We start from the raw sequence: 23834 nt of genomic DNA, 5'->3' as shown, positions 1-23834 counted from the left end.
GACTGCTCTCCTCTGCTCCCTGACTAGGCGAGGCCCCTGGTTCTGTCTCCACATCTCCCGTCATCCCCTCTTCCTTGGCATTGTCTCCTTCCTCCTTCTCCTCTGTGTCTTTTTGCAGAGATTTCTTCAAGATCTGGAACCCAAGAAGGCAACCTCCTACTTTGGCCACAATGCTGCTGTACTCACAGGTAACTGTCCTGATGTTCTCTGAGCCAGGGGAATTTCTTGAGTCCTGAGTGGGGTACTGAGGGAGTTCCCACTGAGTCAGTGCCATGAGGGTTCTGGTGGCTATGGAAGGAGGAGGTCAGAGAAGCTTTGTGTCTTTCTGTTAATTAGCTTCTTCCTGCCAACTTGATAAAAGCTGTTCTGGGTGTTCTGGCTGCACTGGAGTCCTGTTTAGTATCACGAGGGAGGGGGCGTTCATTGGCTGGCCTCTTTAGCCTATGGATGGCCTTCAAAGGGCTGGCTGATTTTCAAGAACTTGTCACTTCTGGCCATAGTTGTAAATATTTATTCCTTCTATGGGAACAAGGTAGGTGCCAGGCCAAGCAGCTCTGACTCCTGTCCTGTAGATCTCCTCCTGGTGAAGGCTTTCCCATGACCTATGGATGTCTCTCAGGATGACATCCCTTTTCCTAGAAGAGCAGTTCGTGATTTCGATTAAAACCATGGTTGGAGGAATGACTGTGGAGCTAGGTTAGTTGGTAAAGTGCTTCCGTGGAAACATGAGGACCCGAGTTCTAGTCCCAGCATCCATGTAAAAAAAAGCTGGGCATGGTAGCATATATTTCTAATTCCAGTGCTGAGTAGAGACAGAACCCAGTGTGTATCCTTCCAAGACCATGGAAAATCTGGTCACAAATGGTCTATCTCCTAATCCTTTCTATCCTGACCACTAGTCAGGAAAAACCCTGGAGCTTGCTGGCCAGCCAACCTAGCCTAATTGATGAGCTTTGGGTCTCGGTGAGAAATCTTATCTTAAAACACAAGGTGGATGGCTCTGAAGTTGACTTCTGGCCTCCACACATATATCAAATAGACGCTGGCAAGGTCCAGAGACAGATGGTGCTAGCAGTCAGGGTACAGAGGGCTAGGGGATGTTCTTCCACTTGCAACCAGTTTTTCTGTGGCCTGGGTGGGATACACATTGTATGGATCACTGGTCCTCCTGCCTCTGGGCTCCAGAAGGGCTAGGACACTGTTACCTGGGCTCTTAGCCCTGTGCTGCAGAAGACAGTGAGCTATGAGCTGGACTCCTGTGGTCTGGGGGCCAGAGGCGGTCTCCTTCCTGCTTGCTTGTTTATGGAACGCCCATTTCTAGGCTGAGGCTCTTTGCCAAGAGCTGATCCAGCCCTCAGGCAAGGTCCCACAGTAAGCAACTTGCAGTCCCCGCTCACTCTGGAGCCTGAAAAAGCAGGGCTCTAATACAGAACCCTGTCTCCAGGCCTGGATTCCTCTCCTCTTTCACCAAGGAACGAATCCTGGACTCCTCTTCCTTAGCTAGAGGGTCCCAGATGGGAGGAACAAGGAAAAGGGGGGGTGGAGCCTGTCTCCTACAGTGCCTCAATTAACTGAGGCCCTGCCCCCCTTTGTGAGACAGGCTTGGGGTCCTAAGAGAACACTTCATCTTCTCTTTCCAGCCTAAGCTAGACCTCTTGCCCACTCCCTCACCACCTCCCTCAGGCTGAGAGCTGGGCTCTGGGAGTGGACATGAAATCAGGTTTTTGACTTCCAGGACTGACCACCCCCTCTCTGTTAGCTCCCCAACACCTTTTTTTTTGTAACCTTTGTTCCCAACCTTCTCCTTCCCATCTAGGCCATCCTTCCTCTCACCTCCAGAGACTGAGATGGAGAAGGACTCCGGGGGACATTCTGCACCTGGAACTGCTGGTGGCCGTGGGTCCTGACGTCTACCAGGTTCACCAGGAGGACACGGAACGCTACGTGCTCACCAACCTCAATATTGTGAGTGGTGGGCTGGCAACAGCTTGGGCAAGGAGGTGGGCTCAGGTCCTCTGGTGGGTCTGTGGCCTCTCAGAGTCTCTGGAAACAGTGTCCTACGCTCGGGGCTTATGATCAGAAGTCAGTACTTTTGAACTCAGTTTGTTGGGCTGAGCCACCGAACATGGAGACATGAGCTTTGCTAGAGCTCGTGGCCCTGAAGAGAAAGTGAGGTCACTACTATCTTCCTCTTCCCCCTTCTCCACTGAGCAAAGGTGGAGCAAGCCATGGGATCCCTCTCAATACCAGAACCCTCCCCATAGCCTCTCAGTTCTGCTCCAGTGTTCTTTTGGCCAACAGATCTCTTGCCCCTTAGGGAGGCACGGGGCAGATGAGCACTCTAGGTGTGAACATACGGTATTCTGGCTGAAGATGTGAGTCTCCCTTTCTTACGGCACCTCCTCCCTGTGATCTAATGGTTGGGAGAGCAGAGGCACCTCACACCATTGACCCTTATGTCAGAATGGCCATGTGTCAGCTGGGACACAAGTAACATCAAGTTTCTCTTGGAGAGGACACGGAACGCCTGTACCGACATCTGTGCAGTACTCACAGGACGTATGTGAGATGTGACTGTTCTGGGCCTTCAGGAATGTCGACCTGAATTTAATCCTAGAACTCACAAGCTGGGAGGCGACAGCCAGTTCCTGCAATCTGTCCTTTTACCTGCATATGTGTGCACATACACTAAAAAAAACGTAAACCAAGATTTAAAAGTCTGATGGACGGAGTCTAGGAACGCGTTCCAGCCAGTGACTGACAGCTCCGGCATTCTCCTCTTTTCCCAGGTCTGCTGCAGAGATGAGGAGGTGGAGTCACAAAGAGATCCTGGTGTGGCTCTGGGGCAGCACTAGGTCCCAGGCACTATCACTTTCTCTAGAATGGCTCCAGTCTCAGCCTGGTCACCTTTTTCAGGAGAAAGGGAAAGTCCTCTTTGCCTCCACCTCACCAGGCTCAGGGCCAAGGTCCCCTGCCACCATGCTGTTTACCCCAGGCCTGCCCTCCCATTTACAGGTGTGGTCTAAATCCACACAACCCCTGCAGGCTTTTTGTCCACAAGTCTGTCTCAGTGAAAATGACTCCTTCTGTCAATTGGAAACAATTGTCTTTAAATCTGGGGGTCCCTCCCTCCAATTTTAAGTTGCCAAAACCCAGGCTCTCTTGAGTTGTCCATGCCATTAGGACAGTGGTTCCCAACCTGTGGGTTGTGCCCCCTCTGGGTAGGGGATCAAATGACCCTTTCACAGGGATGCCTTAAGACCATAGGAAAACACAGACATTTACATTATGATTAATAACAGTAGCAAAATTACAGTTACACAATGAAAATGATTCTGTGGTTGGACATTACCACAACATGAAGAACTGCATTGAAGGGTCGCAGCATGAGGAAGGTTGAGAACCTCTGGTTTAGGAAAGCTGGTCAGACGGTACCTGAACCAGAATATCTAGTTTTATTCTCCGAGTCTGCTCATCAGGGAAGGCTTGATCTCCACCTTAAAAACAGAAAGTCTAGGCAGACGTTGGTGGTGTACACCTTTAATCCTAGCACTCAGGAGGCGGAGGCAGGGGGATCTCTGTGAGTTCAAGGCCAGCCTGGTGTACAGAGTGAGTTCCAGGACTGCTAAGACTATTACACAGAGAAACTCTGTTTCAAAAGATCAAACCAAACCAAACCAAATAAACAAACAAACAAACAAAAACCCAGAAAGTCTATAAGGAAACTTAGGCTTAGTGATTATAGTGACTAGTAACCTGATCCCACAGCTAGAAAGAGGCAGAGCTTAGATTCAAACTCAGGCCAGCAGTCAACTCTTTTTGTTAGTTGGTCTTCCCAAGACATGAGCTAGAGAGAGAGGCCCAGAGGCTTATCTGACAGTCTGCAGTTGGCTCCCAGCACACAGACAAGATTTCACTTCCACTCCACCCCCACCTCCATGGGGCACCCTCTTCACCACCAGCCCTGCCACTGGGGCTCCTGGACCCACTCTGAACACGTGTGTTGCCCCCTTCCCTGTTGTCTTCTGCAGGGGTCAAGATTGTTGAGGGACCCGACCCTGGGGGCTCAGTTCCAGGTGCACCTGGTGAAGCTGGTCATTCTGTCTGACTCCGAGGTGGGTGCAGACCTATCCTCTCCATCCTTTCCTGTACAGCTAACGGGTAGGGGGTGGCAACTGTGGGGCAGATGGCTCTCCTGAAGCTTTTCAGAGCCTCAGTTTCTCCATCTGTAATGGGGGGTAGCAATGGGATTGTTATAATATGAACCAACTGAGAAGCGTGCTGGCAACAGCACCATAATTGGTACCACTTCCCTAGAAACAGGCTCTTTGGTTGTTCCTTAGAATACTCCAAATATCACAACCAACATCACCTCATCCCTGATGAGTGTCTGTGAGTGGAGCCACACAATCAATCCCCACGATGACAGGGATCCAAGTCATGCTGACCTGATTCTTTATATAACCAGGTACCTGAGGTCCCCACTGGGGTGCCGCTTGCTTTAAAGGGCTGCACTATGACCTTCCCTGCCTTCTGCACTAGCAACATGACTGGTGGAGTCATCCATGCGATCCTTTTCTCTCTCATCAAGGTTTGACCTGGAGTTGCCTGATGGTAACAAGCAGGTTCGGGGGGTCACCCAGCTGGGAGGTGCCTGCTCCCCGTCCTGGAGCTGCCTCATCACTGAGGACACTGGATTCGACCTAGGAGTCACCATTGCTCATGAGATTGGACACAGGTATGTGGCCTCACTAGCTGTCCCCAGACTGGTCAGACAGCTGGTGTGAGCCCTAGGCAGGCAGCAAACCTCTGCAGCACCTGTCAAGAAGCCTATACCCCAAGTCCAAGTGTCTTAGCAGGAAAGCTTGAGGCAGGGGAAAGTTGATTACTGTTAATATCACTGAGTGATTAACATAAGCTCTTTTTTTCTAAATAAACAAACTGCAATTAATTTTAAAGTTTTAAAAAATGTGTGTGTGTGTGTGTGTGTGTGTGTGTGTGTGTGTGAGATGTGGGGAGAGGATCACGCCACAGCATGCATGTATAAGTCAGAGGACAACTTTGTGGAATTGGTTCTCACTTTTACATAGATTCTGGGGACTGAACTCAGGTCATTAGACTTGTGCAGCTAGTGCCTTTACCCACTGACCCAGTCAGAAAATAAGTCTTGTAGGAAATTCCAGTAAAGACAAAAACAAACGGAAGGTTATCCTAAGTCCTGCCATGTCTTGGTTACTATTCTCCTGCTGTGAAGAGACATCATGACCAAGGGAACTCTTACAAAAGAAAACATTTACTTGCAGAGTTGCCCACAGTCTCAGAGGGTTAGTCCATGATCATTAGTTAGTCCAGGGAGCATGGCAGCCCACAGGCAGGCACGGTACGGGAGCAATAGCTGAGAGCTTTATATCCCGATCCACAGGCAAGACAGAGAAGGAGACACTGGGCCTGGTATGGACTTTTGGAGCCTCAAAGTCCACCTCCAGACACACACACTTCCTCCAAGGACACACCTACTCTAAAAAGGCCACACTTCCTAATCTTCACAAACGGTTCATCAGCTGGGACCTGAACATGCAAATATATGGGGGTGTTTTCTCGTTTAAACTACCACACCCCACTTATGGAAATGCCTCCTCAGATTTATATTTAATTTTGCCACACCAGACTTGTGGCATACATTATTATTCTGATTCTATTGTGATTTTTAAGACAGGGTGTCACATGGTTGCTTAGCCATCTGTCAAATGCTGGGTAGGATTACAGGTTGGTGTCATCAGCCCACATAACTCTTGTCTTTTAATATAACTATATATCTCAAACATTTCTCAGCTCACAGATCTCTTACAGTTTGTTTCATTTTGCTTTTTCTGAGTCCTTGCTGCTGTGTGAATTGTATATTCTTGTGGGCAAGTCTTTATTCCTGTGTATTATAATCATTTTATCTAGAATGACCTGTCTCTTTCCTTTTTGATTTTTAGAACTTTTTAAGTTAGGCAAATATAATCCAGTTGTTGTAAAAAATATCAAATGATATGGAAATTTGTAAAGAAGTGAGTTTCCCTCCTGACAGCCCGCCAACCCTCTGAAATGGTATGGGCTCCCAGGGGTCGAAGCCAGGCTCTCCCAGAGGTCCTGACCCCAACAGCTTCTGCACTGCCCTGCCCCCAGTCTCCTAGACTCCTAGGGTCTGCTCTGCTTGAAGTGTGGGGATATTCAGGTCTTGCCTGAAAGAAACCACTACCTAGAAACAGAAAGGAAAACTGCCACAGCTCTTGGGTCTCTCAGCTACCAGACAGCTACAGCATGGATAGAGTTCCCAAAGCTGAACACAGCCAGGCCTTCTGCTACAGAAGAACAACCTGCTGGCCCCTAGGCATCTACCTGGATCCCAATCCCCACTTCTACACCCCGACTCGTAACCATGGGTTTGGACAGTTTGTCTATCTTCAAAGGGTTTTTTTTTATTAGCCAAAGGAGATTAGAGCCACCCTGCTGAATCAGCTCTCCTCCCCTCCTCCTATAGATGGGAAACTGAGGCAGGGCCTCCAGGACTCCTTCTGTTGGGTTGGCTTAGCTAGTAGCAGAGTCCAGGTCCAGGGGACACAAAGGTGGCCCAACCCCAGGCCCAGCTGACTACTGTCAGAGTTTCTTCTCCCTACAGCTTCGGCCTGGACCATGATGGTGCTCTAGGCCGAGGCAGCACCTGTGAGGCCAGTGGCCACGTGATGGCATCTGACGGCGCAGTGCCTACAGGAGGGGCACTGGAGTGGTCCACCTGCAGCCAAAGGCAGCTGCAGCACCTGCTCAGGTACAGCCTCTACCCGGACAAGGTTGGCCATTACTCTCGTCTTGCCTAGCAGCCTTTATCCTGTCCCACTCTGCTGCCAGAGTCCCGTCTGAGAGCTCACATCCGTCCCTCCATCCCCTCCCGTCCCTCCATCCCCTCCTGTCCCTCCATCCCCTCCTGTCTCTCCATCCCCTCCCATTTCTCCATCCCCTCCCGTCCCTCCATCCCCTCCCATCCCTCCATCCCCTCCCATTTCTCCATCCCCTCCCGTCCCTCCATCCCCTCCCGTCCCTCCATCCCCTCCCATCCCTCCATCCCCTCCCGTCCCTCCATCCCCTCCCGTCCCTCCATCCCCTCCTGTCCATCTATCCCCTCCCATCCCTCCATCCCCTCCCGTCCCTCCCTCCATCCCCATCCCCTCCCGTCTCTCCATCCCCTCCCATTTCTCCATCCCCTCCCATCCCTCCATCCCCTCACGTTTCTCCATCCCCTCCTGTCCCTCCATCCCCTCCCGTCCCTCCATCCCCTCCCGTCCCTCCATCCCCTCCCGTCTCTCCATCCCCTCCTGTCCCTCCTCCGTCATTCTTTCCCACTTCACTGAACTCGCTCCTCTATTCCGCCCCCTCCCTCAGTTGCCCCTTGCTCTCTGCCCCCGTCACCTCCTGCTTCCACCCATGCATGCCAGCTATCTCCTGTCCATCGGTCCATGGCCCTCTCCATCCCTCTCTGAGCCCTCCACCTGCTCCCTTGGACACCCATCTCTGTTGGGCCCCTACCCAGCTAACAGTCCCCAGCCCCACATCTCCTCCTTCACCCTGATCCCACTGGTGCCCACCCAGCTCTTGAGCCCTGTCTGATCTGTCACAGCACAGGGCAAATGCATTGCTTCTGGGACCCACCTGGGCTGCAGTCAGCACCTTCAAGGCACCAGCTGGTGGCTCAGCCTGGCCTCTACTACAGTGCAGATGACCAGTGTCGTGTGGCTTTCGGCCCTGGGGCTGTTGCCTGCACCTTCTCCAGGGAGGGCCTGGTGAGTCCACCCCGCACTAACACCCAGTCTCATGCCACTCTACTCATTTCCCCGTGGGCGTCAGGCACAGCTGAGGACCACGCCAAGGCTTGATTCTGTCTAATGCTTGTGTTTAGTTTATTGTTAAAGAAGAAGTGTGTGCACACGCCTGTGTGTGAGTGTGTCCCAGTTCACTAGTGAAGAGGGGAGGACAACTGTGCGGTGTGGACTCTTTCACCGTTGGTCCTGAGGATTAAACTCAGGTCATTAGGTTTTCATTACAATCATTTCCACCCATTTCCCCCACCCTCCCCTTGGAAGTATTAAACATTTTTTAACTAAAGTCCCCACAGTTTTGTTTGACTTAACCTTATAGATTCAGATTATGCAGTCGTTCCTGGAACAAAGGCATCTAACCTACCGGGGTGGGCTCAGCATAAAGGGCTTCCAGAGGGCAGAGGCCTCCAGACTCCACACAGAGTAGGAATGTGGCTTGCAAGAGGTGATAAACGGAGAGGCCAGAGTCCCCTAAGTTAGATTTCCTCCCTAGGAGATGTAGGGCCTTCCCCCTTTGCCCAGGTTAGCCCCATTCCTCCCCCCCTCTACAAAAGCATTAAGAATTGATGTTTAGAGGCTGGGGACACAGCTTAGTAGGTAAAGTGCTTGCTCTGCTGGCATATTCAAAACCCCAAATTTGGTTTTGGACCACACAAACTGGGTGTGGTAGCATATACCTGCAATCCCAGAACTCTGGAGGTAGAAGCAAGAGAATCAGAAGTTAAGGCCATCCTTGGTTACATGGGGAGTTCAAGGCTAGTGTGGGCTACATACCTTATATTTAAAAAGCTATGTTTAGTATTTTTATAGAATGCAAACATCTCTGAATTATTATGTTTATTGATCTATGTTAGAGTGCTTATTTTTCTTTTCTTTTGTAAATGATTTATTTATTTTTATTTCATGTGCTATGGTGTTTTGCATGCATGTGTGTCTGTAGTAGTCTATCAGATCCCCTGGAACTGGAGTTACAGACAACTGTGAATAACCATGTGGGTGCTGAGAATTGAACCAGGATCCCCTGGAATAGCAGCCAAGGCTCTTAACCACTGAGCCATCTTTCCAATTTTAAATATTAAGGTATTTTCATGCCCCCTAGAGGCATGATGACAGGTCCTGGCCAGGCCCATCCTTGCTTCTGATGGGCAAGTCAGTCGGCTGTGTTCTGTTCCCCCAGGCTACTCCCCGGAGCAGGATGTTTACTGGTCTAGAAGGGACACTAAGCAGGCAGCCTCTCAGAGCACCATCTGTCCATCTCTTTTAGGATGTATGCCAGGCCCTGTCCTGCCACGCAGACCCCCTGGACCAAAGCAGCTGCAGCCGCCTCCTTGTTCCCCTCCTGGATGGGACAGAATGTGGTGTGGAAAAGGTTAGAGCGGTGAAGGATGAGGCTAGAGAAGGGAGGGCTCTGAGTCAGGGGGCAGCGATGAGAGGTTGAGGGGGAGAGTGGGGCGAGAACACCCAGGTCCTCTGCTCTGCACTCCCCGTGCTCCCCTGAGGAGGGTCTTAGTGAGCTCTCCCTCTAGGGCACTGTACCACCCTCGACCGTTCCATCCTCCAGCCCTCTCTTACACACAGAGGAGTTTGTTGAGTGACAGCAAGGTCCAAGCATCCCCACTGAGACTGCTTGCCTTCATTTCCTTGTACCATCTCCCTAGGGTTAATTTTCCCTTTTCACTGGGTACCCAGACCCTTCCTCTGTTGGCAACCTGATGTCTTCCCTTTAGCCTTTGCTCCCAGACAGAATGAGGTGTGTGATTGTACCCAATGTTGGAGGTCCTTCTGTGGAGGGTACCTGTTTATGAGGTCTCTGTATGGTTTGGGAGGTCTCTATGACTATTGGGAGACCCTGTATGTGACCCTTATGTACTGGGGAGGTCTCTATGTTGGGGTGCTTCTTGTCAGCGAGATCCATGTGTGTGTTAGAGATTCTAATGAGGGATATGGTCCCTGTGTTGGAAGTCGCTATGTGTGACTTTGGGTTCTGGAGGGTCCCTCAGGTGTTAGTGTCCCTGCGTATGCTAGCCAAATCGCATGTGTGCCGGGTCCCTGTGGAAGAGGACTGTCCTGCTTTGCAGTGGTGCTACAAGGCTCGCTGCCAATCCCTAGCTGAGCTAAGCCCTGTGGCAGCAGTACATGGACACTGGTCTAGCTGGGGCCCCAATAGTCCTTGCTCCCGATCCTGTGGAGGAGGTGTGGTCACCAGGAGACGGTGGTGCAACAATCCCAGGTACCTACAGAAGGCTTTCCTGAAGGGAGGTTGGTTGCCCTCCCCCATTCTCTGGCTGCAGTAGTGGTCATCTTTCACCCCTTTTGTTTTGTGGGTGTTTCCAGGCCTGCCTTTGGGGGACGTACATGTTTGGGTGAGGACCTCCAGGCTAAGATGTGCAACACACAGGTAGGCTGGTCTCCTAGATGGGAGGGTGGATAGGAGTTTGCCACCAGAATGGCTGACCTGTGGGCTCATGCCTCCCTTTTGAAGGAAATTGGTGATTAGCAAACCCCCTCCCAGAGTTTCCTTTTTCCTTCCTTTCCTTCTTTCCTTCCTTCCTTCCTTCCTTCCTTCCTTCCTTCCTTCCTTTCCTTCTTTCCTTCCTTCCTTCCTTTCCTTCTTTCCTTCCTTCTTTCTTTCTTTTTCTTTTTGGTTTTTCAACACAAGGCTTCTCTGTGTAGCTTTGGAACCTGTCCTGGCACTTGCTCTGTAGACCAGGCTAGCCTCGAACTCACAGAGATCACCTGCCTCTGCCTCCCAAGTGCTGGGATTAAAGGTGTGCGTCACCATCACCCAGCTCTCCAAGAGTTTCTACTTATCTTTGAGATGACATCTCTGTGATGAGGACTGACTGGGAATGGGGCTCTGGGAGCACTCAGAAGTGCCTCATTCAGACACTGATGTGAAACGCATCTTGCATAGACAACCATTTCAAAGGTCACAGTGCAGAGACAGCGCACCGGGAGTGCCGTGTAACCACTGCCGTCATCTGGTTCCAAGCTTCACCCCAGAGGAACCTTACACCAGTAAGCGGTCTCCTCTCCTCGTCCCAGCAGCTCCAAGCTGTTTTCTGTCTTATGCAGAACATAAGCAAGCATCTATGAACATATGTAAGCACCATCATGCAAAGAGCCAGCTCTTTTGATAGAGTATAATGTTTTCCTGCACTTGTCCATGTTGTACCATGAGTCAGCACCCTTCCTTTTGGGGGCTGAAAAACAGTCTGTGATATGACCAGAATACTTCTGTTTTTCTGTCATCATTTCTTTTTTAAAAATTTACTTTATATGCATTTATTATGCCTGGCTATGTGTCTGTGTGAGGGTGTCAGGTCCCCTGGAACAGGAGTTACAGACAGTGGTGAGCTGCCATGTGGGTGCTGGGAATTGAACCCAGGTCCTCTGGAAGAGAGGCAAGTGCTCTTAACCACTAAGTCATCTCTCCAGCCCCTACTTTTTGGCTATAGCGAACCCAGCTGCTGTCAGTGAGTTAGCTTTAGTTGGCTTGAGTTTTCTGTGACAAAACACCACAGGCAGAGTAACTTATCAAGAACAGAAATTGATTTCTTATGATTCTGAAGTCTGAAAGTCCAAGATAGGGTCCTGGCAGATTTGGTGTCCACTTCCCAGAAGGTCCCTGTTGCCCTGTCCTCCAGAGGCACAGAATACATGGTCTTCCAATGGTAGAGGGGACAGAAGTGACAAAAGTCCTACAACAGAGCCCTCTAGCCCTTTCAGAAGAGTCCAGTCCTAACTATTCAGGCAGACTCCTTGAACCCTCATCGCCTCACAAGACCACACCTCTTGGTCCTGCCTCATGGGGGCAATGAGTGTGGCCAAGAATTTTAGAAAACCACAGCACTGCCTAAAAATGGAATTGCTGCTTGTATAGAAATTCTAGGCTTGACTTTTACTTTGTCCTCTTTTTAAAAAGCCATGTTTAACTTTTCAAGTGTATGTACGTATGCATGCATGACTCTGTGTGTATACTCACTCATGTGTGTGTGGTACCTTTGAAGGCCATAACAGGGTATGGGATCATCGGGAGTTACAGGTAAATCACCTGATATAGGTACTGGCTGGAAACCTAACTTGAGTCCTCTACAAGAGCAGCAAGTGTGTCTAATGGCTGAGCCATCTCTTCAGGCCCCTCCCCACTTTTTTGAGACTGGAACTAACTATGTAGCCTGGCTATTCTGGAACTCACTGTAGATCAGGCTGGACTTGAACTAACAGAGACCCTCCTGCCTCAGCACCCCAAGTGCTGAGATTAAAAGCGTGCACACCACACCTGTCTTTAAGCTTAACAATCTGTTTCTCTTTACACTGGGGGCCATTTTGTCATTTTGTATTCCTACCAACAGCATGTGAGGGTTCCAGTGTTTCCATGTCCTCTCCTGCACGAGAGTTTTCAGTTGTCCTAGCTGCCATGAGGTGGTAGAATGATTTTTTCCCGTTTATTTAGAACCTATTCTCTGCTTCAAATGGCTGTTGGCTGCTGGAGCATTCAACACGTGGTGACACACCCCTGTCCTACTGCTTGCCTTCATTTGCTAAACGCCCAAGGCCTCCTCAGACCTTGAGAAGAGGGAGCTGTGGTTGCTATTTCTCCCCGTTTGGTCCAGTCCTTTTCTTCACAGCACAGTAAGGCAGCGCAGCATTTCTGGGTCACGGCTTCTCACTTCCTGCCTGCATGCACCTATGAACAGAATATACAGCTCAACCACAATCTCTCAGGTGCAGGACTTGGAACAAGGCCCCAAGTGCCACATTACTGCCTGGTTCTTTCTTCCTGCTGCCGCCGTGTCCTTTACAGATTATCTGGAGTTTTCCCATGGGCAGAAAGAGGCAGATCTGGTCGCCCACAGACCACTGAGCGAAGATAAGGCATAGCCCAGGGCTGAGCTGTCCCCATCTCTTGACCCTGCATGTACCTGTCCTCTGCCTCCTCTGGCCAGGCTTGTGAGAAGACTCAGCTGGAGTTCATGACCGAGCAGTGTGCCCAGACTGACAGCCAGCCACTGCGCCTTCCCCAAGGCGGTGCCTCCTTCTACCACTGGGATGCCGCTGTACAGTACAGTCAAGGTGAGCTGCGGGACCTGAGGGAGCAAGGCCATGGAGCCCTCTGCCAGACAGAGCTCTTGGGATTGGCCAGTGTCCCAGTTATTTGTCTTGCTGCTGAGATAATAGATAAAATATCCCAACAAAAGCAACCTCCAGAAGGAAGGTTTATTCTGACTCACAGTTCCAGGGTACAGTCCATCATGGCAGGGAAGTTGGAGGAGGAGGAGATTGAGGTAGCTGGACAAACTGTACCTGAAACCAGGAAGCAGAGAGAGAGAAAGAGAGAGAGAGAGAGAGAGAGAGAGAGAGAGAGAGAGAGAGAGAGAGAGAGAGAGAGAGAGAGAGGGAGAGAGAGAGAAGAGAGAGAGATCTGTATTCAGCATGCTTTCTCCTTATTTAGTAGTTTAAGACCTCAGCCCATAAAATGCTGCTGCCCATTTTTAGGATGGGTCTTCCCTTAATTAATCCATGAGACCCCCTCATAGTAGGACCAGAAGCTAATCTAATCCAGATCATCTCTTATGATATGTCTAGAAGCTTGTCTTCTAGATCATGTCAAGTCAAAATCAATACTAACCATCGCAGCCTCCATCACTCCAGTGCTGGTTGGGCAGGACTTGACTCCCGCTCTGGCATCCCACAGGCCATGTGTTGCTCTCTGGCTTGATCTGCTTATAATAATAAGCACTGAGATTCTATCTCAGAAGTGTCTTCTTCTGATTTGCTAGAGGGATCCAGGGAGATACTTCAGGGGAAACAATAGAGTGATCCTTGGCTCATAATCCAGGAGCCATGGCTATGAGACCAGAATATAATACGGCCCTGGTCACAGATGTGAGGCATAGTTATCTGGGGCTGGTAGGAAGACAGTAGCTTGGACCCTATCTGGCAGAGCTACCATATAGCAGGTCCCAGAGGAACTTTCTACCTAGCTCATTAACCTCTTTCTTCACCTTTGAACACCAGACTTCCATGTCACTCTGCCCTCCCAGGGGACACTCTGTGCAGACACATGTGCTGGGCTGTTGGAGAGAGCTTCATTGTGAGCCGTGGGGACAGTTTCCTAGATGGGACCCGCTGTGTGCCAACTGGTCCTCGGGAAGATGGGACCCTGAGCCTGTGTGTGTTGGGCAGCTGCAGGGTAGGTGTGAGGACAACACAAGTTTCCCTCTATCCTTCTGGACTCAAGGCTTTCCTGTCCCAGGAGAAGGATCCAGAGCAAGGGGAAAGGGGAGGTGGTCTATGGGGCTAGCTCAGTGGAGCTGCCCTGTGTCCAGTGCTAAGGAGTATTGTTGGGAACAGGCTAGAACTTGGAGTCAGCCTGTATTACAGGCCAAACTGTGAGTCATCGTGGGAGCCCCTAGGTGCAGTTGCTATGTAGATACCAGGAGCTGTAGGGAAGCTACAGAGAGTTATGTCAATCTCAGGATCTCACAGCCAGCAGGACTGCGGTACTAGGGGAAACAGCACCCAATACCATGGGGCTTACAACACACCTCTTTGCACAGACCTTCGGCTGTGATGGCAGGATGGACTCCCAGAAGGTTTGGGATGCATGCCAGGTGTGCGGAGGAGACAACAGCACATGCAGTTCACGGAACGGCTCTTTCACGGGTGGGAGAGCCAGAGGTAGGCCTGCCCTGCATGGAGGGCGGGTTTCCCAGAAGTCTGCAGGGCCCAGCATCCAAAATGTCCATCTGGGCTACTCAGGCCACAGCACTCACATGCTGGCTCAGCTCCAGGTGCCTTCCTGTGTGTTTCAGTTCATCCTTCCTTCTCCGATGTCTTCTCATGGCAGGCTCAGACTCCAGCACGGCCTCTACAACCATACCTGTGTAAACTCCCTCACTGTAGCTAGGAAGAGAGAGAAAAGAGAGAATAGCAGAGTCTGAATAATTGTCAGGTTACTTCTTCCTTCCCACTCAGGAGTCCCAGCAGGGAGGATACAGTGGACAACAGGGATATAAACTTGATTTTGGGTCTGGTCTGTGCTCCTGGCCTTGGCAATGTTCCTGCAGGCAGTCCTCCACCTGGTTTTGAGCTCTCGCCGTGATGAGCATTCCTTGTGCCACTGAAACCAGCCCTATGACACAGTTCACGTCTCTGTCCAGCTAGGATTCTTTGGCAGTGGTGTAGGTGACCATGAAGCCCCAGCAGCCCTCTTGCTCTCCTTATCCCTAGAATATGTCACATTCCTGACAGTTACTCCCAACATGACCAGCGTGCACATCGTGAACCGCAGGCCTCTCTTCACACACCTGGGTAAGACGATTGAAGGACCCTTCCCGTCACGGAGATGCCTTCACTCCTGACACCACTACAAGGCGGAAGGGACCCCCACCTACTCAGACCCCTTTGAGAGCTGCTGCACTGCACTCACAGCTGAGTTTATCCCGGGGGGGGGGGTGCAGGTTAAAATTGCCTGAAAAGGAATACGGAAGCTAAGCATGGAGGAGACCAGGCTTGACCGCTCCAGCTCCCAAGAACTGGTGCTTTCCAGCACCTGGGCATGACATAATCCCAGAAGATGACCATCCCAGGAATCTGGCCTTTTAAGACTCAGATCCTGGTCTATGAGACTGCTGCTTTGTCTCAGAGGCTAGCTTCTGACCTTAGACCCCGTGGAAGGGAGTTTGGCCCTGGGTCCTGGAGCCTGTAGCCTTATGTGAGCATATTCAGTAGAGGCAGAGGTCACAACCCTCACCAGCCTCCAGAAAAAGACATGGAGCCACCACTGTGGGAAAGTCTCCAGGGTGGGCTGTATGTGGCAGAGGTGTGCATTCCTAAGGAGGGGGTTGGTTAGTGAAGATGCCATCTGACTGAAACCCTAGAAGGGCCAGTTCCTTAGGGGCAGGTGTGGAACCTTGGGAGGAGCTAAGGCCACGGTTTGGGGATTAGACCCTGTTAGCAGAGACCCTCCTGCCCCTTGTCTTGTTGCCAACTTTAACCCTATCCTTTCAAGAGTGATCCTATCCCACTAAATAGACTGCTGGGCCTGTGAGGAGGGATGGTGACTACTCCATAGTCCTGATGGCCCTGTTCTCACAGCGGTGAGGGTCCAGGGACACTACATTGTGGCAGGGAAGACCAGCATCTCACCCAGCACCATGTACCCTTCCCTCCTGGAGGACTGCCGTGTGGAGTACAGAGTGACCCTCACTGAGGACCGGCTGCCCCACTTAGAGGACATTCACATCAGAGGACCTGTCCGGGAAGACATGGAGATCCAGGTCACCAATCAGCCAAGCTGAGGGGTGCAGGGTGGGAAGTCAGCAGGCCTCCAATGGTGGCTCTGAGTATCTGCCTGTGTGTCTGTAATTCATTCATTCTTTAATCCTTGCAGTAGAATTTGGGGACCTACTACAAGTAGAGCTCTGTGTAAGATTAAGTGCAGCAGGAGCCACTCACAGGATTAGAGCATTGCAAATCAGTGTAGAAATGTGCCTGTGTCCAGGGCACGTAGGAGACCTCCAAGGTCTGCGAGTGAGAGGGATTCCAGAGCGCTGGAGTCAGGGATTGCCCACCAACCAGGAAAGCATGGCTGAAGGACTGGCCGTGCGTGAGCAGTCCTCTGAGATGAGAAGTAGATCAAGTGAGGAGTCCCTGTTCCAGCTGGCATGTGGGTCCCTTCTTGGGACGGAGGGTATCTATTACATCTTCTTTGGGGGCAGAGGCACATGAGGCCCTGAAAGTTTTCATGTAGGGGTGTCCTCAAAGAAGTGCCTCATCTGTGTGCTCCCCCACCCCCATGTGCTCTGCTAAGGAAGGAATGTAAGAGTGGGCCAAAGCTAAAATGGCCTGAGCCTTCTTCACCTTCCATCCTGGCCTGGACCACTTCTGCTGGACCGCTGACACTATTCCTGACCTCCTTTTCTATAGGCTGCTCCCAGCCTCACCAACATTCCCACAGCATCCCACCCCAAAGCTACCACCTCCTTGGTACATACCTGTTCTGCTCTACGTTACTCAGAGTCCTTGACACTCAAGGTCTATCTGCCTCCTGGAGTCTAGAGAAATGGAGTCCTGGAAGGCTTTGGGGACAGGATGAGGCAGCAGAGACCCCAGGGTGTGCCAGTTCAGGGCCTGAGCTCTCACCTGTCCTGATGTAGGTGTACAGACGATACAGAGCAGAATATGGGGATCTTACACACCCAGACATCACCTTTACCTACTTTCAACCGAAGCAGCAGGCTGCTTGGGTATGGACTGCTATGCGTGGGCCCTGCTCAGTGAGCTGTGGGCCAGGTGAGGCCCGGGGCAAGGATTGCCTAAAGCTCTGCTGGACCTCATGTGGCGGTGGCTGAGTCTTTGCTCTGTCCTTCCAGGGCTGCGCTGGGTGACCTACAGCTGCCAGGATCAAGCTCAAAACAAGGAGGTGGACAGTACCCTGTGCCAAGGGAGCACACAGCCACTTGCACGGCAAGAGCCTTGTATCCCTGCCCCCTGTCCTCCATAGTAAGTACTAAGCTGGTCATCCACCTGGCTTATGGTGACTCTTGTGGCCTGGACAGACTGAAAAGGGATGTGTGTGTGTGTGTGTGTGTGTGTGTGTGTGTGTGTGTGTGTGTGTGTATGGTTTTTCAACTTTAGCTGCAACTCTGTGGGATGGACTCTGTGAGTGTCCACATTCTGAAAGTGAGGGCACCAAGACTTGAGCACACACAGTCACAGAGACAGTCTTGTGTGTGGTCACATCTGCTGCCACCTTGTCTGGGTGTCCTGAGGCCTCTCTGAGCTCAGGATCTCATTGCAAGGTGGTGGTGACCACCCTACCAGGGAGGGAAGGGCCAGCACATGGCCTCTACTGGCTTCTGCAACTGGTAACAGAATCGTGTTAGGGCAAGGCTATCTTTCTGGGCGTGGGACTAGGGAGGCCCCCAGTCGTCGCTATAAAATGCATGGCCTCAGGTTCAGAAGTATGTTAGGGGCCGTCTCTAAGACTGATCTTGGAACAGGAGCTTAGAAACACTGGACCAAAACAGTAGAAGTGTGTCACCAGGATCAGCAAGACAGACCTGCTTGCCTTCCATCCCATGCCACTGAGCCAATTGGGGCCCCTGGTCCCAGGCCTAATGTTCCATCCCTTTCCTCCTCAGCTGGACAGCTGGAGACTTCAGCCCTTGTAGTGTGTCCTGTGGTGGGGGTCTTCGGGAGCGACTAGTGCTCTGTGTGGAGGCCCAAGATGGTTTCTTAAGGACACTGCCGCCGAGCCGGTGCAAAGCAGTAGCCCAGCAGCCAGCAGCAGAGGTGGAAAATTGCAACTCCCAGCCCTGTCCCACCAGGTGAACATATTGAGGGGTGGTACAGCGGGGGTCCTTGCCAGGGTTTGTCCCTTCACTGAGACCCACCCTTGTAGAGGGTCCTGTCTTCCTGAGGGTGTGAATAGTTCCATCCTGGTGACAGATGGTGGTGCCTGACCTGTGAATATCAGCTTCCTCACTATTCAAGAGGTGCTGGGCTGCTCATCTCCGTCTTTGAATTTCTAACACCTGGATGAGGGCTGTGATGATGGCTTGACACTGTGAATGTAAAGCTCATACCATCAGTCATCATCATCGCCTCCCCTGCAATGACCACGTGGCTGTCTTATATCCTCCATGTCCAAACTGATCCTGGCTTATTGGTCTGCCTATCACCAACAGACTGGATGGCCAGCATGAGTCCCCTCCTTTTTTTGGCCTCAGCCTTGCTATCTGTCCAATGGGAGAGCCTAGATTATTGGTGGCCTACCCACAGCCCTGGCTCCTTCCTCTTCTCTCACACATGGCCAGCATTGCACTCCTACACTTACTTACTATCTTAGGATTTTCATGCTGTGAAGAGACACTGTGACCACATCAACTCTTATAAAGGAAAAATATTTAATAGGGACTGACTTACAGTTTCAGAGGTTTAGTCTGTTGTCATCACGGCGGGAAGCACGGCAGCGTGCAGGCAGACATGGTGCTGGAGAAGGAGCTGAGAGTCCTACATCTTCATCCACAGGCAACAGGAAGTGAACTGTGACACTGGGTGTAGCTTGAGCATAGGAGACCTCAAAGCCCACCTCCACAGTGACACACTTCCTCCAACAAGGCCACACCTCCTAATAGTGCCACTCCCTTTAGGCCAAGCATTCAAACACATGAGTCTATGGGGACCATTCCTATTCAAACCACCACTACAGAGGTATGATCCAGCCTTAGCATCCTTGGCATCATGTGCTCTAGGCAGCCTCCGTGCATGCAGCGGTGGCATACAGTGAACCATTAGTCACCCCTGGTGCTGAGAATGCACAGGACACCTGTTTGTTTCTCATCCTCTGCAACCAGGCACGAAGCGTGTTGTTGTTGGGTTGCGGGGAGGATACCATTGCTTCTGCCTTCCCACCCCATAGCCACAGGTGGAGTGTGTAGCTGGCATGCATAAAGTTATTTTCTAATCTTTAAACTGCAGCTGTGCGTGTGTGCGTGTGTGTGCATGTGTACGTGCACATGTGTGAGTGAGTCATGGTTCAAGAGGACCATGGTCAGAGGACAACTAGCAGCCAGTTTTCTCCTTCCACCTTACGGGACCCTGGGGTCAGCCTGTCTGGGCGGAGGCAGATGTCTTTGCCCGATGAGCTATCTCACTGTCCCAACACACAGAGTTCTTGTTGAGGAAAACATGAGGTGTGATGAGCCAGTGTTTCAGATACAGCTCCTGATCTTTGCTTCTTAATGGGGGTCTATGTATTGGGATCCTAGATACACCCTCCACCCACCCTTGGGAGTTAGGTTGCACCTCCCCCTAGGCAGCAGAGGCACGGCCTGATGACAGCCATGTGTTATCTTTAGACCAGAGGTATCAGACCCTAGCCCTTGCGTGACTGCCTGTGAAGATCTGGCCTCAAGAAATGTGACGTGTGTGCCCACGGTGGGTGACCTGGAGGACCCAGCAACTGCTGGTCCTTGTCTCACAGATGAGATGCCACCCACGCTGGAGCCCTGTTTCAGGACTACATGCTCTCCAGGCTGGGGTCAGGTGAGTGGATCCAGAAGGAGGGTGGCCAGGACTTCTGGGTCCTTTCTTAGCTGGAGAATAAAAAATACAGGTTGTCATCTTCCTGCAGGCCAGACTCTTTCCTTTTCGGGGTGCTGTTTGAGGGACACCCCATCAGAGGACACACTTAGAGTGCCTCTGAAAGGGGCAAGTCAGGCTGAGAGAAAATAGAGCCTGTTAGAAACAGCTGAGTGGAAACTGTTCTGTTGTTGCTGAGTGCTGTGAACCTAAACCACGGCCAAGAGCATGCTAGGAAAACGCTCTATCACTGAGCTGTAGCCTTGGTCCTTTTCTTCATATATTTTAAATTTTGAGACTGTGTCTCACAAAATTGATCATGTTGGCCTTGAACTCTGTCTACAGCCCCCCATAGTCACTGAACCTTTCAATCCTCCTGCCTAGGCCTCCCAAGTTGTTGGGATCACAGGCATGTGTCACTAAGCACAGCAAGGGAAGAGTTCCTCCAGTGGCTATGGGAGTAATTCTTCCATCTCTTCTCCACCACTCAGGACCTTCAGGCTGAGATGTTGCTCTCAGACTGGAAGGCCCTGGGCCCTTATGAGCTAGGTACTGCAGGACCAAGCATGCTTGCAAATCCACTCCTGCTCCTTAGTCTCCAGCCCCGTCCAACAGAGAATGCTTGGAACGATAAGGAGCCTGCACAGGCCGAAGAGAAGGCTTCACCAGGGGCAGGACACAGGCCTCCCTAGAGAACAGGAGGGAGGGAGCCCTGGTGTGTTTGGACTATTCCCTCTTCCCTCCTAAAAAAAAAAAGGGAGAGGAACTCAGAGACGGACATGAGAATGCCAGACTCACCCGCTCACTGCTCTCGTTAGCCGGACACCACGTCTCTGGGAAAGGAGGCTCCAAGGCCTGTGGGCAGTGACCAGCCAAGGGTTCAGGCTGCACACGTGTGGACTCCTGTGACGGGCCTGTGCTCCACCTCTTGTGGGCGAGGTGAGACCCTGAGGACATTCGTGAAACCTTCTCTTTTACTTCCTATCTACCCCGCCTAGACCAGTGCTGAAGGAGGGGGCTGCCAAGAAAGCCAAACTATGTGAGTATGGCACTCAGTAGTCCTCTAAACGGGTTTCATGCCTGACTGACATATAAAGATAAATCCTACAAAGACTGGTGCCCAAGAGTCCCTAAGTCCCACAGAGCTGTGTGCGAATCGGCCACCAAAGCTGAAAATAGTCAGATTAAAGGTACATTTTCTAAAAATAAGGTGTTGCTCTTAAACTAAATTTCAATCTTACAATTTTACCGATAAAGACTCGGGAGTCTGATGCTAGCTTGAAAACCTGCTATCTCAGAGAGGCCAACATCCCAGAAAAGAGAGCTCTTCTACTGCCCCAAGCCATAAAGGCCGTCAAACTCAAAAGTCCCTCCCTACTACTATTTTCTCCACAGTAAGTCCCCCTCCTACTTTTATACCTTTTTGCTTTTGTTTGTTTGTGGCCACTGCATTTTTTTTTTGTTTGCTTTTTGGGACAAGTTTTCTCTGTGTAACAGCTCTGGCTGTCCTTACTTTGTAGACCAGGCTGACCTTGAACTCAACAGATCTGACTGCATCTGCCTCCCAAGTGCTGGGATTAAAGGCATGTGCCACCACTGCCTGGCTGTGGCCACTGAATTTAAGTGGGATTGCTTACATGAAACACAGCAATTTCCACTATGCTTCGCCACAATAACAACAGCAGCTTCAGGCACCAAGTACCTCACACCTTTCATTATTCAGTCTCTATCAATGATTCTGCTAGGTAGATACTATTATATGTAAACCAGAGGATCAGAGAGGTTAAGTCATTTGTCCGAGTGCACATAGCTGATAAGTAGCAGCTGGACCTTGGCTTTAGAGCTGAGCAGGGAACAAACGCTGTGGTCCTTGCCAAGCTGCCCTAGTGACTGGGTCAACGACATCCCTGCTTCTTCCGGGCAGGTCGGATGGAGCTGCATTTCCTGTGCATGGATTCTGTCCTCAAGATGCCTGTCCAGGAAGAGCTATGTGACTTGGCCAGCAAGCCCTCGAGCCGGTGGGAGATCTGCCGGGCTGGCCCATGCCCTGCTCGGTGAGTTGGAGGAAGAGTGCAGGGAAAGGAGTCTGACCCCAGAGTTGGTCTCCTATGAAGCCTTGGCCTTCTCCATCAGGTGGGACACTCAAGTCTTGGCACCGTGCCCGGTGACCTGTGGAGGGGGAACTGTGCCACTGGCTGTTCACTGCGTGCAAATGGGCCATGGCCGACCTGTGTTTCTACCTCACTCCAATTGCTGGCCAATGCCTAGGCCATTCCCCTTCCAGGACTGCAACCCTGAGCCCTGTCCTGCAAGGTGAGCCCTTGCCTGGGCGACAGGCAGCCCTGCATTTGCATTCAGCTCTGCTGCCACCGTCAGAGGTGGGGTCTGGGATGGTGATGATGCAGGCACATTTTTTAGATCTATTTATTTAATTTTTATGAGACAGAATCTCACTATGTGGCTCTGGCTGGCCCAGAGTTTGCTATGTAGATCAGGCTGGCCTGGAACTCACGGAGTGTGTGCCATCACTCCTGGCCCCCCTTTTTTGTTTTTGTTTTTAAATACTGGGTCTTTGTACATCTAGGCAAGCCTCTGTCACTGAGCTTTATTCACAGGCTCCCTTCTACCTTTATGCCAAGACAGGGTCTCGCTAAGCTGCTTGCTAACTTCGTTATGTATTCCTAGTAGACCTTTAACTTGTGACCCTTCTGCTTCAGCTTCCCAAGACTTGCATTAGCTGGCCCAGTCAGACGCATATGCTTATGGACCATTTATTCACTGCCCATTCTTTACTGAACACCTGCTGTGCCCAGGTGCTACCTGCAGCCAAAGGACACAACAATGACTAAGTTGAAAGATGTCTTGGCCCTCCCGGATCTGACATTGGGGGCGATGGACAATGAATAAGACAGTGTAATGAGCAGTGTCTGGGGCAACAGAGCTAACCACGTTGGGTAGGAAAGTTGGCAGGGCTGGCAGCAGGCTCTAGGGTGAGGCCGGTGCTAGGATTTCCATTACAGGCACACACCTTTGCAGGTTCCTTATGATTCCATGACTTTACCCTTCCTGTCTTTTGGAGCCAGCTTCGGTTTACCCTCGGCTTCCCCTTCTGAGAAGTGGGTTGGTTTCAATGTTCCGTCCACTGTACTGAGCCTCCTGGTGGGGCAGAAGCTCTCCATGCCCTTCCTAGCCTATTTCTTCCCATTGGAGAAATGAGGGGAAGGTGTGTTGCCCTTTGGGCCCCGCTGACTTCAGTTTTTTTTCCCCAGGTGGCGCTATAAGCTGGCAGCCTGCAGTGTGAGCTGTGGGGGTGGGCTTGCACGGAGAATCCTGTACTGTGCCCGGGCTCACGGGGAGGATAATGACGAGGAGATCCTGCCTGACATCCGGTGCCAGGGGTTGCCTCGCCCTGAGTCCCATGAGGCCTGCAGCCCAGAGCCCTGTCCTCCCAGGTGAGGGGGTGGGGTGGTGGAAGTGCATGCCTGGTGCACAGACTCCAGACGGGACCCCTGGAGAGTTCAAGGACAAGCAGTAGTTCAGAGACACTGTAGAAAAACAGGGCTGCTTGGCAGGCCATGCTGGATGTGGGAGTTGGGGTTTAAGTATAATGACGGGTGGGTTGTCAGTCTACAGGCACACTGTGGGGAGGCCTGCAGGGATGTGTATGGGAAGGCAGGGATGCCATTCCCAGCAGAAATGGAAGAGCTACCACCGCAGCCCATCAGACTTCCTAGGTTGTTTGACTTTTCCTTCTGTATATGTAATGATTTAAAATTTTGTAGCTTAGAATCTACTTGATACACACAGAACATGTGCCTTGTCCTCTTTGCTTTAGCTGAAGTTTTCAGTCTGTGTGCCTGTTTTTTTTTTCTGCATGTCATGTTT

The 23834-nt window shown here is 51.3% G+C and overlaps 1 protein-coding gene and 1 long non-coding RNA gene across 4 annotated transcripts in view; one reads left to right on the top strand and one right to left on the bottom strand.

Annotated features, from left to right (window-relative positions):
• Adamts13 (ADAM metallopeptidase with thrombospondin type 1 motif 13) overlaps positions 1-23834 on the top strand; it is a 31837-nt gene that overhangs the window by 790 nt on the left and 7213 nt on the right. For 2 of the 3 annotated variants that reach the window (XM_013124700.3, XM_040745169.1), the window contains exons 2-23: positions 119-188; positions 1817-1965; positions 4032-4115; positions 4344-4468; positions 4592-4738; positions 6665-6811; positions 7658-7820; positions 9121-9225; positions 9935-10086; positions 10191-10254; positions 12806-12932; positions 13904-14052; positions 14420-14540; positions 15093-15173; positions 15960-16141; positions 17021-17156; positions 17237-17366; positions 18008-18193; positions 19727-19913; positions 20768-20888; positions 21874-22003; positions 23219-23401. In XM_013124700.3, the coding sequence (XP_012980154.1) occupies positions 119-188; positions 1817-1965; positions 4032-4115; positions 4344-4468; positions 4592-4738; positions 6665-6811; positions 7658-7820; positions 9121-9225; positions 9935-10086; positions 10191-10254; positions 12806-12932; positions 13904-14052; positions 14420-14540; positions 15093-15173; positions 15960-16141; positions 17021-17156; positions 17237-17366; positions 18008-18193; positions 19727-19913; positions 20768-20888; positions 21874-22003; positions 23219-23401 (2939 nt within the window). Of the gene's footprint in view, positions 1-118; positions 189-1816; positions 1966-4031; positions 4116-4343; positions 4469-4591; positions 4739-6664; positions 6812-7657; positions 7821-9120; positions 9226-9934; positions 10087-10190; positions 10255-12805; positions 12933-13903; positions 14053-14419; positions 14541-15092; positions 15174-15959; positions 16142-17020; positions 17157-17236; positions 17367-18007; positions 18194-19726; positions 19914-20767; positions 20889-21873; positions 22004-22082; positions 22267-23218; positions 23402-23834 lie in introns of those variants that run through there. The other variant, XM_005085395.4, reaches the window with a different exon arrangement.
• LOC121140318 lies at positions 13063-14514 on the bottom strand. The gene is made up of 2 exons (XR_005877098.1): positions 14408-14514; positions 13063-13163 (listed from the first exon to the last, which is right to left on the bottom strand). It is a non-coding gene; the product is annotated as an uncharacterized LOC121140318 (long non-coding RNA).

This window comes from Mesocricetus auratus, unplaced genomic scaffold, assembly GCF_017639785.1.
Source record: "Mesocricetus auratus isolate SY011 unplaced genomic scaffold, BCM_Maur_2.0 Super-Scaffold_100004, whole genome shotgun sequence".
NCBI classification, from domain to species: domain Eukaryota; kingdom Metazoa; phylum Chordata; class Mammalia; order Rodentia; family Cricetidae; genus Mesocricetus; species Mesocricetus auratus.
The sequence above is the reverse complement of the archived record's forward strand: the minus strand, read 5'-3'. Positions and strand labels throughout refer to the sequence as shown.